Here is a 15,274-nt window from a genome sequence, read left to right as displayed (position 1 = left end):
TAGTTGAGTGACCTTGAATACTTATCTGTCAAATTGTCAGCTTACAAGAAAGTCGTCATTTTTGCTTTATAGACTCCTAACTTCCCGTTATAATAATTTACAATGTTTAAAAAGGATAAAACCAGGCTGTAAAACACTAAACGTAACCAGTGTTTCTCTTTCTGGTGAGAAAAAACAGTGAACCCTGTCCTGTTGAATCAGCTGTGTGTGCAGGATTTTCCTAATTTGAGTCACGGATGTGGCCTTTTAATATTGAACATTAGCTAAATATTAACTAATGTATTAGAAATCAGCTTAATAAACATGTTTATCTCCCTATAAAGAAAATCTGAGAGGTGCTTTCACTAGAACTAGTTGGGCTTATTATCTTTAGAACTTACAACAGCTTCACACGAGACACAGTACTTTTTTATTTGTACATTCGCATCAAATCCGATGAGTTCTCTCAGTTGCAGATGGTTATTAAGTATACAAATGTGGGGTGCCATAACATTTGTCATGATTCAATCAGCTATTGTGGTTTAAGTAAGCATTTCTGCAATTTGCACTAATGGCATGGAATAAATAATGTGAAAGAAGATTCATATGGATTTTATCTGGATTAGAGAAAGAGTATGAGTTACATAGAATGATAGCAGAATAAAATAATTCGACAGGAAATAAAGCTGTCCTACTTTTGCCTGTTCCTTATATATTTAAGTGAGTCATGTTTGAGACGTGTTTGACCCCGAGTATATGAGCAACATTTGGAAGACCACATTTCCCGCTTCACAAAAACATGACCCAACAATATGATGACATGTCACTGAGTCAATCTCAAACAAAAACAAGCCTGGCTGTCCCCGTGCTTCCTATCTGTCTTTATTGGAAAGTTTATCCCTGCTTTCTCCCCCTCCAGGATGAGTTTGCATCATCTTCCTTAAGTCAACATGAAGAGGGACATTGTGTTGTCTCTCTCTGTCAGACCTCTCTATAGCAGTAGCAGTGCCTCAGTACAAAGCGGGGTAGAAGTCATGACAGCAGAGCCCCTGACTCAATGCTGCTTTGGTTAATTAGTAACCAGAGTGGGAGCAGCGAGGCTGGCCTCTGTTAAATTGAGGGGGCCGAGCAGCCTGGACCTCATTCAGCACCTCACTCAGCAGCAGCAGACACACTCGGTAAGAGCAAGCTTTGATTTGATCTCATTTTCCTTTTGATTGTGCAGTGAATATCCAAACCCTTCAGAGGTGAGGGGCAATGTTTGGAACTCTATAACTGATTTGACTAATCCAATTATGTTCCACAAAACCCAAATATAATGTTCTTTGTCCAACTCTCTTGGACAAAACGTTTTATTCAATGAGTTGCTTAAGTTCATAAAAAAAAAAAAATGCTACTAATTTCTGTAGAGTTGCTACTTGAAGGTTATAATGAATCAGATCGCATGAAATAATGCGGTCAAAGATTCTGAATTTGGCAGAAAACATGTTGTCGTTAAGTCACTGGGTACACAGGTGTGCTGGTTGTTTATAAGAACATTTGAGTGCAATGGTTATATTGATTAGAGACTAAGGCCATGTCCTCTTGTACATTTCCTAATAGAGGAAAATCTAGTGTTTGCTCACCCCTTCCAAGAGTCCATCAGTCCACATTTCTGCACGTTTAACTCACGGGATATAGTCCTATTTTTGCACAACAGCTTTCACCCAAGCTACTCTCCTACATTGTAGCTTAACACATAAAATGTTCACAATAAAGGAGCGAAAGTTGTCAGTTTAGCTTAGATGGCCAACTGTAGTATTTAAAACATTGTTTAGTCTCATTTGTTAGGCACTCCCTAAACAAAGTTACTCAATGAACTTGTCAGAAATGTTTTAAAAATCTACTTCATGTGTGTGTAAAAGTGTATTTTCTAACCTGAATCCATTCATTCTAGATGTGTTTATTTGTACCGTTAATATAATTTAAAATGTCCAAATAATATTGCCCACCGTTTTGTGTATGGTAACAGTTTGGATTAAATGACTAAATGTCCACGCTCAGTTGGCGTCCCAGATCGAAACGCTGCGATACCAGGATTTAAAGAAAGAAAACAATATCCAAATGAAACATCCATCTTATTTTAGTCAGTCACACAAATTTGCCCACAGCAACGTAGATGCGTCTTCATTATCTATGCGACCTCTGTTGCAGAGGGTAATGCCTGCTCTCATTCATTGGGCAGCAGGAGAGGACACACAAAGAGAAATCAATCCATCATTGACATGCCGCTCTATGTCCAATGTTCCTGCCAGCCAATCCTGTCAGAGACAAAAAACCAGATCCAGCCAGATTTCAGACGAAAGCCAAACTAATATTGATGTAGAACTCAATGCGCACTTAGACTCAGGACGCAAAAGATATACTCAAGGTAATTCATTGCTTACTAAAAATATCTGTCTCCCACAGAAGAATCTATTGTATCATCAAAAGGGAAAATGCGGTCGTCTCTCGCAGCCCTCTTGCTCTGCTGCTACCTCTCAGGAAGTCAAGCCAACCGTGTCTACGTCCACCCCTTCTCCCTCTTTGCTGCCGCTAATGTCAGCTGCGAGACCCTGCAGACCAAGACGTCCAAGCCTCTGCACACGGTTCCTGTGGCCCCCCTTGATATCGAAGTCATGACACCCGACAACAGGGACCAGTTGGAGGTGGACGCCCAGAGGCATAACATCACAACGAAGACGGCGGTCCTGGCACAGCTGCTGAACACTCTGGGCCTGAGGTGGTACGAGGCTCTCAGCAGGCAGCAGCCAGGCACCAACATTCTCCTGTCTCCGGTCAACACCTTTGGTTCCCTCATCACCTTCTACCTGGGGGTCTCCACGAAGACAGCGATGCCATACCAGGTCTTTGATTTTGATTTGTTTTTGTAGAGATAGACCAAAGACGTTCAAGGCATGCATATCCTGCTTTTTCCCGTTAAAATGTTTCTGATCTGGTGTTGTACTTTCACTCAGAGAAGTAAGTCTTTCTAAATTCACTCCTTTCCTTCCAGGATCTACTAAGCCTGCGCAGAGGAGCCGACAGGGAGGATTGTGTGTCCTTGGTGGACGGACACGAGCTCCTCAAGACCCTGCAGGGCATTAACTCTCTGGTGGACGACGGGCCAAAAGATGAAATCACCACCCAGGTCTGGACCTTCTCTCGCCAGGACGCTCAACTGTCAGAGGACTTTATTCAAGGCACACAGGATTTCTCTGACACATCGTTCACCCGCGGCGTGGACTTCTCGAATCCACAGGAGGCCGAGCATCTGGTGAACAGCTTCCTGGAGAAGACGTCAAATGGGAAGGTGAAGGGCATCTTCAAAGATCTGAACTCCAGCAATGACCTGCTATTTGTTTCTTCCTTCAACTTCCAAGGTATGTATCTGCTGTTCTTATCTTCGAACCCTTACCCCAACCTGCACCACCTTGCAGTACCTGATTGTGTTCTTTGGTTGTGTCTGTTCAGGCAACTGGAGGACAGCTTTTCAGCCAGAGAAGACCTCCCTGCAGGAGTTTTATGTGGATGAAACAACCACAGTGATGACTCCCCTGATGACCCACACGGGTCAGTACCACTACCACAATGATAAGGTAAAACTTCATTCAAGGGACTTTGTCGTGTTTTGTGTTGGTTCATTTTTGTATTTAAAATATAAAAAGGACTTGGATGAGTATTCAACCGTAATAATTGTCCTTTGATACCATGAAGGTACGGCGGTGCACGGTTGTGAAGCTGTCTCTGAGCAAGCGCTCCCACATGTTGTTGGTACTGCCTCATGAAGAAGCCAACATGAAGGACATTGAGTCAAAGCTGCTAACAGTCATCCCCGTCTGGCAAGAGAGCCTCCAGGAGGGGTGAGTGTTGTCCTATAAAAAAAAAACGTTAAATCCAGATGTATTCCAACTGATTGACCAGAAATCTGAAGCATCTCTGGTGTTTCATTTTCATTATACATTCTTTTTTATTGTCATCAACGTCATGAGACTTGCACTTGGATATAGCATTTCACAATTTCAATTGTGTTGAATAGCTCATTTCATATTTTGATTGTGATTTTGTGGAATTACAACTTATTGCATCATAATTATGTATTAGTTAAATATTGCAGTTTCAGAATCAGAGAAGTGGAAAAAGTCTAGAAAAGAAAAATTAAATAAAAGTGAGAACACATATCATAAAATCACTAAAAGAGTTGTAAAACAAATATTAAATGTATTTAATAAATTAAGTGAGGTACAAACATATATATTTTTTCCATCATTATCAATTACTAGTTTTTAAGATAACGAAAACATTTTTTTCCATGATTGTAATAATATAGTTCCGGGTAATGGAGCATATGCAATTATATTGGCTTAAAAAGTTAAAAACAACAACAAAAACATGGCAAGTAACCGTCTATCAGTTAATCAATACTTTTTCAATGAAGAGCAAATAAAGGTTAAGATTGTTAAAGGGACGAGAGAGTAACGTACACTCCCATTTCAGTTCAAAGATCTTAAAACGTAGTATCTCTATCCCCACAGTCTGTTGGAGTTGTCCCTCCCAAAGTTCTCCATGTCCTCTGTGAATGACCTCCGTGACCTGCTGACCAAAATGTCTCCGATAGTCGAGGCCAAGCTGTTGGGCTCCGAGGCGGAGTTCACCAGACTCAGCAACATCCAACCCTTTACTATAGATCAGGTAAACTACATGATCTCCTCATATTATTAAAAAAGAAACACTCACTGTGTGTTTGCATCATCAACACATCTCTGTGTCCTCCAGGCGGTCAACAAGGTGACGTTTGAGATGTCCGAGGAAGGAGCAGAACTTCAGGATAAGATCCAGGAAGTGGGCGTCCCTCTGAAACTATCCATCAACCGGCCGTTCTTCTTCTCCGTCATAGAGGGAGACTCAAGAGCCGTCCTCCTAATGGGCAAGATCGTCAACCCTACTCTGTGAAATTAAATAGTAATAACTCATTTAGATCCTACTTTTGTGTCCCGGTTGAACACATTTACACACATGAATAATGTGTAATATATGATTCAACAGTGTTATTCCTCTCAACCTAGCTGATGTCCTCTCAGTATTTATGAAAAGCTGTTACTTTAACTTGTTTTCAAGCAGCCTGTTAAAATGCTAATTTGTTTTTTTCAGTAAAATGTATTATAGCAGAGTTCTGTACACGTAGGTAGGTGCAGTAACCACAATTCTCCATGACGAACGACTAATACGTTGTGTATTGTAACTAAGAGTTTATTTTTGTTTTGTTACGATTTTTGATTGCTGAAATAAAACATTTGTATCCGAAGTTGTGTTTAATGCTTTAAATTACTGTCCAATCTTATGAGCCAAGTAAACTGGACTGCAGGGAAATGCTGCTCAAAAGGTCATTTCACTTTCCGGTTAATGATTACTCTACAGTTGTTGACCGTGTGAAAATTAGGATGATAAGCAGACTAATAAAACTACAGTTGAACAACTTATCTAGCTTCTCAGATGATACATCTAGTAATGATTTCTCGTCCCGCCTCTCATATTTACTGGAATAAATGCATAAATACCTACTTAATATAACTTTAAACCTTACCAAAGAACAAGACTAATAACAAAACAAACATCACATACTGGCAAAACAAATAAACAGTGTAGACTGAGTGACATGTAAACACTAAGAGCAGTGTCAACACATCTGTATTTAATCAATATAGCAATTTGCAAATGAGAACATCTGTCACACATTTTTGAAGATACAACGTAATAAATGTTGACATTGTAAAAGCAATATATTTTCCTTTTTAAACTTTTCTTCCTACTCTTAAATATTAGAAAATGGATGGTGACAGGAAAGCAACTTTGAGGCCCAAATACTAAAAGCAGTTACTCAAGGCCCACATTTTGTATTCCCAACATCAAAGTTGAACTTGGATTTATTTTTATTTTCATCAACCTGTAGCGCATGTTAGCAGTGCTGAGGGAAAAAGATGTAAGCAATGCAATCCAGTAGCTAGCTAACGTCTTTTATATCAAAACATGCACATTCAAAACCGTCTCCGAAGTTCTTAATTTTATTCCCAAGTTAATAATATTATATAACTTTGATTTTAACAAATATTTAAATATTACACACTAACAGACTTCCTTATTTGAGATGCATCCTTCACCAAGTAGCAGAAAGGATATAAATATTGATTAAAATTCTCTCTTTACAACTTAGTTTTAAGACTCTTGCAATATTCTGACCCAACATGTACAGTGACTTTCCAAAGAGCAGTGCATATCACCAGGATCAGGCATTTTCTATAAAAACATTTAATATACAATGCAGTCCCTTTTATTCACATTGACTACGGCAGAACCAATGATGACGTTTTTTTTAGGTTTCCAACAACAACTAGCGCACATCCGGCAGATTCCTGATGATAAAGTTTTGTGATCTGTGGCTTTAAAGTCTGCATTTAGATTTGTTTGTACACAAATATCCCCATAATGTCAGTTCTTGTCACACGTTCTTTGTGGCCTTCTCATCACAAACTGTAACCACACTTTGACTCTAGTCTAGACTGTGACAAATATTGTTTTTCCTTCATTAGTGTTGAGGAACAGCAGCATGTTATTATGGAGTGAACATTTTACTGCTCAGCGAGCTCTCGGGCCTCTTTCACCAGGTCCATCAGAGTGGTGAACATGGAGATGTCGCTTGGCTGAAAACCCATCTTCTCGATCTGAGAAGAGAAAACAATCAGAAACATTTCAGATGAGTTTTTAACAGAACTTGGTGCAATTTCTAACTTCAATAACATTTGTTTAAAGTATACGTTTGTTACCAGATAAATGTGAATTGTTTGTATCATGATTATTATGTCTCTCCGCCCGCAGCCTACCTGTTCCCCCAGGTATTCCACATCCAGTGCCAGTTGTAGTCGGATCTTGCTGTCGTCTGTGGGTCCACCGTTGGCTCCTGCTGTGGAGGTCATGCTTGCACCCTTTCTGGCTTGCTTTAAGCGCTTCAGACTCTCCTCCATCTTCCTCACTGAGCTCAGAACCTCAGAGATGGTCTCATAGTACCTGAACACAAGACGTAGGGGAATGAAAGCGGGTATATGTGTTGGTTGCAGCTGGAAAGTCTTATTAAAAAGGCAAGCAAAACAACTCTCAAGAAAGAAAGAAATCATTCTTCATTTATATAAAATGTAATAGCTCGTTCTGTAGAAAATATCAGCACAGGCCCTTTCAAAGCTGGTAATGTAATAATATCTGGGTGTGTATTTATGTTTGCAGGTGTGTGTCTTACCTCTGTGTGCAGTCAGACAGTGCCACTCGCAGCCACTCTTTTGCTGTAGATTGGTGGACCAGCCCTGTTGAGTCAGTCAGTAACTGAACTAACGGCCGCAAGGCGTTGTCCATGTAGGCGGATGCACGCACCGGCACATCCTAGACACCACGTAAAGTAGTAAATATTACAATTGTTATTGACTTAATGACTGCTGAATTTAAAGTATTTTTCTCATGTTGCAGTTATCAAGATGGCTTTTGTGTCATATCCATCGCTTTCAATCTCAACAGCTAGAGATTTATATTTTTCTCTGTAAACTTTGGTTTCAGGCTACAATGATTGTACAATGTGACTGTAGAGCCTTGCAGTTGTCAGATGACATTGATGGAAAATATGAATAAAGATTCAGCATTCACAGATCCTTCAAGGACTTAGATCAGGTTCAGTGGCAAGGCAAGGCAAGTTTATTTATATAGCACCTTTCAACACAAGGCAATTCAAAGTGTAAATAAAACCTTATTCAATGTGTCTTCCTTTCTGAGCTACTGATTCCCAAATGGTGTGGATTTTGTCACAGAGAATGTTGATTAATTAGGATTCTTTGTGAAAGTTTCTTTTTATAGGGTCAAAAGGAAAATAAAATAAGTATATGCCACAGTTCCAAGCCCATTAGCCTTTGAAGCTGAACTGTTGATCCCAATCCAAAAAGTTTCTCCATGAGGGAATGTTACATGAGGAAATCAATGAGAAACATGTTGGTGTGCGTGTTTGCAGCTTCACTGACCTTATTAGTCCTGCGGTACAGTCTTGGGACCTCAGAGGCACTCTTCAGGAAGCGGCAACTGCGTTCAGTCAGATGCTGGGTCATCTTGATATTTAAAGTGGGAATGCTACTGGACAGGCAAGTCTTGGAATCCATTAAGGCGTCTGACAGAAAGGAGAAGTGCAAACATGGTCCGAGTTACCCTGGTGTTAAAGCCAAGAGCCAAGGAGTGATTCAATGAGTGACTGACATGTTGTGTTTGGAGATGTCATGCTCTAAAGCCTAAAGGGGACTGAATGGAAACACTTTTAAATGTCAGTGAACGCCAGCATTTTTTTAATAAATAAGAACAGCAGATAAAATGCAATAAATTGATGTACAGGAAAGCAAATATTCAAATCAATTATTTTTTACTTATAGGCTTAATTAGTATGATGTGTTCTGTAAGATTATGAAAACCTCTGTTGGACTGAAATCTTATTTTAATTTTGAAAAACTAAGTACTGACAAAACATTGTAAGATCAAGCCAACACTGCAACGTTATTAAAAAAGCCAAAAGGACTTTTAGCTTACCTTCCACCACAGCAAAGTTTTTGAATCCAATCGCTTCTAACCGTTTTCTGATCGTCTCTGACAACTCTGGTATCTGAGAGAAAACCAGGCAAGCTGTCAGTGTGGAAGCAATTAAGTAAATTAAGAAAAAAAGGATTACGCGAGTTATCTGAAGAAACATTTTGAAAGATGTAGAGAACATGTGTAATGTATGTATTTAGTTTGTGCACCTGTTCCTGCAGCTTCTGGATGTCAGCTGCTATGTAGACCAGCTGTTTGGTGGACAGAGAGGCAGGACTCCCGCTCTCACTCCCCCCCGACGTCCGGCTGGAGGTGGAGGAGGCGGAGCTGGGCAGAGGCCTGGTCGGCTCTTTAGGTAACTCAGGCGTTGGAGTCTTAGTCAACACCTGGGCACACACCGATCAAGATGAGCAACAAGAGAAAGCGACAGCAACATGTCTATTCATTTGCATAATTGCTCTTTTGGAATTACGCCTCGTTTTTTACCTCGTCAAGAAACTTGGCATATCGTGCGTAGAGCTGCAGCGTGAGCTTCCAGAAGCGATGTGCCAGAGGTGACAGGTAGATTTTCTCTGACCAACATCTCATCAGGCACGACCACAACACCTCCGACACCTGCAGGTGGAAGGCACTGCCGGCTGCGCATGAACACACACAGATAAGTGACTGCAGGGAGAGTATCAGCTACACACGAGCATTCATGACAGAGAATTATTCCTACCTGGTGCAGCCTCAAGTCCATCACTGATGGCGTTCTCCAGACTTCCAGCAATTTCCTTGTACCTGGAAAACCGTGAGACAAAACAATCAATGTGCTATCGGCTTATTTCATTTATCAGCTCTGACGTGTAAGTGTTCATGACTTGTAACAACACTGTTAGAAGAAATTGACTTTCCGGGAAAAAGCTGAACAGTGCAGGTTTGTGTTGTGAAAGAGGCCTAATCTTTACAGTGAGTGTGTGAGAGTGTGAGTGTGCGGGGGCGGTGGACATTTCTCTACTTTTTCATACGAATCAATAGCCGTTCAGTCAAGGTCCAGTGTCATGTTTATGGGAAATGTTTACATTTTGCTTCTTATCATCATTCTTTAGGAAACTCAAACCCATAAGATCTTTTTTCACATTTCTATCACAATAGGCATTCTTTATCGTCTGCCAACTTGTGTTTTTCCACAAAAAATGCTGGCAGGCTGCGATTTTACAGCTTGTCTCTTGGGTTCTTCAAAAGGCATGCTGCGCAGAAAATACACCCGCCCTCCCAACGTCTGACTACTTTTGTTTAAGTTGAAGGGTTTACATTAAGATCAAAACACACATATTATCCATTGCCTGCTAGTAAAAAGAATGTAAGCTAAGGTTGTGATTATGTTTGAGTTTCTTTCTCAAATCAAAAATCTTTTTATTTAGTTTCGACAATCAATAAGCAGTGTTTGTCATATAGTAATGGTAAACATAATATATGAGTTTCTTTCTAAACCAAAATAGCTTGAAGAAATAGTTTTACACCCCCTTCGTTCATCAGAAGCGAACCTCCTCTCTATCCCCACACGAACCAAGCTCCGAACCTGGGGGGGACAGAGCCTTCACCATCGCTGCCCCCACCCTCTGGAACTCCCTTCCACAACACATCAGAGACTGCACCGACCCCCCCACTTTCAAAACACTGACCAAAACACACCTCTTCAGACTGGCTTTTATCCATCCATCCATCTTCTCCCGCTTATCCGTGGTCGGGTCTCGGGGGTATCAGTTCCAGCAGAGAGCCCNGACTAGCACTTCTAAAAAAGAATATGGGCAGCCAAAAAGAAGAAATACATTGATCTTCTTTTATAACTTTTACAAGAAAGGACATAACGGTATTTCCGATATTAGCAACCTATTCCCTACAATTAGTATTTGTAAAGCTTTTCTTTTTTTTTTTTTCGTTTTATGTTTATTTTCATGGCTTTGTTGTTTAAGTTATATTGATAAGCATTTTTTTTTTTTTTTTATATAAATGTTTTTTGTTTCGTCAGTGTGGGCATGTGCGGGTGGAGGGAGGGAGGGGGGAGTGCGGTGAGTGTACTGTGATATTACAATATATGAAATGGCATCGATTATTGTACACTATAATGAAATAAAAAGACTTGTTAAAAAAAAATAAAAAAAATAAAAAGATCTGAACAGCTTTCAATTTCAAAGGATGTATAGAAATGTGAAGTCCAATATGATGTTAGGTGAAGCATACAAATGTGCTCTTAAAGGAGATATAACTGGCTGTAGTGTACCCTGTGTGACCTATAGGCTGTAGTATGTATAAATCATATTAATAATGCACCTTAGTTGAAAGTAGACAGGCAGGTTCCATTTGTTCTGGAAGGTGGTGTATGAGGGGTGGACTCTCAGTCTCTTCACACTGGCCTGTGAGCTGCACTGACGCTCAAACCTCCGCACAAACTCCATACTCTCGCTGTAACGCTAGAAAATAAAAACAGAAAACACACATAGGTGACGCTACTCAACTCTGAATCATGCCACACAGAAGTGAATGTTTGTGCACACAAATCGTGCCCCTGTGTCTGTACCTCAAAGAATATTTCGGGGTTTCCAGGGTTGAAGAGGTAGGACAATCTCTCCTCTATCCCTTTGATCATCTCAGGCCACACAGAGTTCACCAGGAAATCATAACCTGGCACTACGACAGATTTGTCACTGAGGAGAGAAGGAACATCAGCACATTACAAAGTATGAAATATCATCTACTTTCTACACTACGGTTTCATTGTATGTGCAGAATGTAGGATTAGTATTTGTTTAAACATATTAAGTATTGTAATTATATATATATAAGAATACAGAATAAAAATGAATCAAAACACCCAAGTAATCTATTCTAAAGTAATATCTAATACTGACTGAAGCATCATAAAGACTGCTATGGTGCTACGAATAGAAATGTGAGCAGCCAATACACTGAATGCAACAGTTCCACACATGAAAGCAGATGATTTGCTTTTCTAATAGGAGCAAGAGGATTTCAAAGCACAACAAACATTTTGAGGACAATAAAGCCGCTGGGTCTTTGTGGTGATCCCAGACAGGTGCCCTTTGGATCCTTTGCTTACTCCCTTTGTACATTTCCCCACTGTGGGACAAATAAAGGCTTTCTGATTTTAAAGAGGAATATGGTCTCAACATTTTGGGGAAAAAACAACCGTTGGCATTTTAATTAAAAATGGCCATGTAAAAAAAAAAAAGGTATCTTAATGTTGCACACATATGGATGAAGATGGAATAAACCACAAAGAGTTGCTTGATCTATTCATGCTTTGAATTCATTTGCCTCCATGATAACAGCAATACCTGGATCTGGCTCCTCCAGTCACCTCTCTGAGCAGTCTGCAGTGATGAGGAACAAACTCCAACAGTCTGGAGTACATCAACTGGAGACCATTCGGACTGGACTTCACCACCTCTTCCACTATTACCTAAAATAAGGAAAAGAGAGGAGAGGATATTCTGTTAAACATATCTGTTATTTTAAAGTACAAACTCCCTTGGCTCTACAGTATATTGAAACATGTGTTGTATGTTTACCTGGTCCATGTATGGCTTGACCAACACCTGTCCCACCAGGGCCTCAGCATCTCGAGTCTTGTCTATGGTGGCGTACGTCCTCAGGCAGTGACACACCATGTCCAGGTTGGATGTTTGCAGACCCTCGATCAGCACGCCCTCCAGAGACTGCTGCAGCATGGAGGTGATCCCTGCGATACGCTAACAGAGGACAGAGACAAGAATCAAACACAGTATATTCCAGCTAACATCTGCATAAAAGTGAAAACTAGGATCAAATATTTGGGAAATATCGTCTGCCTTAAACAGAAAGACTTTTTTTAGCTGTTTGACGTTAACACTTACAGGTCTGACTTTGTCCAGTAGGGGCATGCCTTTGCTCTGTACAGCGTGGAACTGCAGCTGGTTGAATTCTGTAGCAATCCTCTCCAGGACCTGGCCTGCTAACAAGGGACTGAACAGAGGCAAAGAGAACAAGTTAAGACACAATGGCTTAGTGCTACATTCCTGCAGCAAATAGCTCATGCTATTTGAACCTCTGGCATATGGCTAGGTGATATAGAGATGCATAAATTGAAACTCTCATAACGTGTTTAATAACCTGCCCACATTCAAATCGGTTATCTAAGTCAGTGGTTCTCAAATGGGGGTACGCGGACCCCTAGGGGTACGTTGGAGTACTGCATGGGGTACGTGAGATTTATTTTTATCTTAATGAAAAAGAAAAAAAATAGATAAATATAGCAATTTTAGGAAAAGTAACAAAGTTTGAGCAGTGTGGGTTTTATATTAATAGACTAGAGTTACACATATTTCAAAACACGAAGTGTAATAACTGCAGTTGCCTCCCTTTCAGAATGACAAAAATCCTCAGTGAAGCACAAGCCCATGTTTCTCACTAAATTGAACAGATCAGTTCAATGCAACTAATGTCGTCTTAGTGTTATTGCATGATATTAAAAGTGGTTGGCCATGAATTTAGTGATGGATTGTAAACATTTGAAATGTAGCATTTAAGTGTTTCTCAGTTACAATGTTGTTGTTTTAAGAAATCAGACACTGATGGTGCAAGGCCGTACTATACCTCCTTATATAGGCTTTCTTTCCCTAACAAATTGTTTTTGCGCTGATCAGGGGGTACTTGGCTGAATTTTTTTTCAAAGGGGGTACATTATTGAAAAAAGTTTGAGAATCACTGATCTAAGTGATACCAGTGGTTTTTAACATAGATGAGTGTCCTACCTGCTTATTTCCAGGGAGCCAGATTCCTTGGAGTTCTGCGAGTTGAGGATCTTCTCAATTTTCTCCACCGAGCGCACCACCTGAATCAGCCTCAATACACACACCTGATGGATGGGATATTGCCAGGTTATGAACATGATTAAACTATTTAAAACAGGATTATAATCCATGTTGCACTAAAAATAATTTGTTGAGGCAACACTGGGTTTACAGTTTGGTAAATCATCCTAAAGTATATTTAATGATGAACTCTAAATATGATCAGATGAAGATGTCAGACAGGAAGAGGAAGAGCCAAACCTTCTTTTTCTGCAGATCTTCCTGTTTGGTTAGCTGGTTGTCTATAGCCTGGATCACCTCACTCACACAGGACCGCAAACTCTGAAACAGACATCAGGAAGAAACATTCATGAACACTGTGACAGGGATTTATCAAAGGTTTCAGTTAACTTCACACGAAAACATACCATAACCTCCTCTCGTAACTGTCCTAACGGCACAGAAAGCTGATTGAGGGCTTTGTCCATCCCCACCTGAGTCAAGGGAAGCAGAGGTCTAAGATTAGGGTCTGTCTACTATCACGTTATCAGATTTACTTAAAAAACAAAAAACTGCATGGTGTGCTTCCTTTTTGACCACCATTATAAGACCCCATATTTTGAGGCTGATACTGATATTGATAGATAAGAAAACAAACAAGATAACAATCAAGAGATATTCTTTTAAGATAATTTAAGCATACTTATTTTCAGTTTAAAACAATACACCACTTAAAATATAGATTTACAAGAAAAGCCAACTAAGAAATGCATTCTTTGAATGTGTAGGTTAGGCTCCAGAAAAAACCCATCTGAACAAAAATCATGACAGTTTATATTTAAGATAAAGCTTGTCACTTGGACATAGCTAATATTTCTTGATAGACGCCAAACTGAATTGCCTTTTTTGTTTACTGTTGACTACAAGCTGCTGATTGCAAGGTCCAAAATGTACAACCAAATTAATTACTGACCAGGTTGGTGGAGAGGTTAACAAAGTCGGCATAGTCCTTATTGATGAGCTCCACCATGGCTGTTTTCAGCAGCTTGTAATAGAGCTCCAGGTCCTCCCTCATCTCCTCCATCTGGACCTGCTTCCGACACTCCGCCACAAACTGGTCCACATCAAAGTCATCCTGCAGGGAGTAACACCAGACAGAGCAGTCGTGTACAGGTTAATACAAGGTTTATATAAAAGCAGCCAGTCATGCATGGAACAACGAGCATTACTAATGGAGAAAAAGTCGACTTTAGCTACAGAATGACGGACCAAAAGTACAAATGTAGACACCTGATACTGAATGAACACATTTGTATTCATGAAACACGTCATTTGCTGTGATAGCTCATGTTCTGTAAGGGTAACGTTTGACATGTCCGACATAAACAACATTAGCTAGGATCGTGAATTTGTACCAAACATGTACAAACAGTATTAGGTATTGTGTATTCATAAATAAATAATACATGTTTAAGGAAGATAAGCAGCATCCAGTATGAACATTCAACTAGCTAATGATAGCTAGTTTAACAACATAAGCTTTATATAGCGTGTTAACAAACTTCCCGTTTTTTCTTACCTTCATAAAAACATCCTTATCGAAGCACAGCGAATCTGGTCCCTTTGGTAGATTCATATTTGATTATAAAATACAGCTACAGCTTAAAGTGTAAATGTAAGAAGCCTCCAGCTAGCTGCTAGAAACAAGCTTCCGCAAACATGGCAAGTGCACCATCGAAGAAGAGTTTGGAGGACCACTGACGCCATAGCGCCCTCTGGAGGCCAGACGGGGTACACTGAGGCGAGGCGAGGTTCATGCTTATTACCCTGTTCTC

General features: G+C 40.1%; 2 protein-coding genes across 2 annotated transcripts; one reads left to right on the top strand and one right to left on the bottom strand.

Annotated features, from left to right (window-relative positions):
• The first annotated feature begins 998 nt into the window (after nt 1–998).
• Nucleotides 999–5,302, top strand: agt (angiotensinogen). Its single transcript, XM_010788976.1, has 7 exons — nt 999–1,157; nt 2,428–2,864; nt 3,014–3,380; nt 3,472–3,596; nt 3,715–3,860; nt 4,533–4,689; nt 4,774–5,302. Exons 2-7 carry the CDS (start codon nt 2,457–2,459, stop codon nt 4,948–4,950), a joined length of 1,380 nt encoding a protein of 459 aa, XP_010787278.1. The 5' UTR covers nt 999–1,157; nt 2,428–2,456; the 3' UTR covers nt 4,951–5,302.
• A 338-nt stretch (nt 5,303–5,640) lies between these two features.
• Nucleotides 5,641–15,174, bottom strand: cog2 (component of oligomeric golgi complex 2). Its single transcript, XM_010788975.1, has 18 exons — nt 15,019–15,174; nt 14,413–14,574; nt 13,868–13,933; nt 13,701–13,781; nt 13,401–13,504; nt 12,504–12,612; nt 12,180–12,359; nt 11,946–12,070; nt 11,168–11,294; nt 10,921–11,060; nt 9,326–9,387; nt 9,091–9,242; nt 8,814–8,990; nt 8,605–8,677; nt 8,052–8,194; nt 7,286–7,425; nt 6,876–7,059; nt 5,641–6,716 (listed from the first exon to the last, which is right to left on the bottom strand). Exons 1-18 carry the CDS (start codon nt 15,073–15,075, stop codon nt 6,624–6,626), a joined length of 2,175 nt encoding a protein of 724 aa, XP_010787277.1. The 5' UTR covers nt 15,076–15,174; the 3' UTR covers nt 5,641–6,623.
• Between the last annotated feature and the right edge of the window lie 100 nt (nt 15,175–15,274).

This window comes from Notothenia coriiceps, unplaced genomic scaffold (assembly GCF_000735185.1).
Source record: "Notothenia coriiceps isolate Sejong01 unplaced genomic scaffold, NC01 NC01_scaffold00032391, whole genome shotgun sequence".
Classification (NCBI taxonomy): Eukaryota; Metazoa; Chordata; class Actinopteri; order Perciformes; family Nototheniidae; genus Notothenia; species Notothenia coriiceps.
The sequence above is the reverse complement of the archived record's forward strand: the minus strand, read 5'-3'. Positions and strand labels throughout refer to the sequence as shown.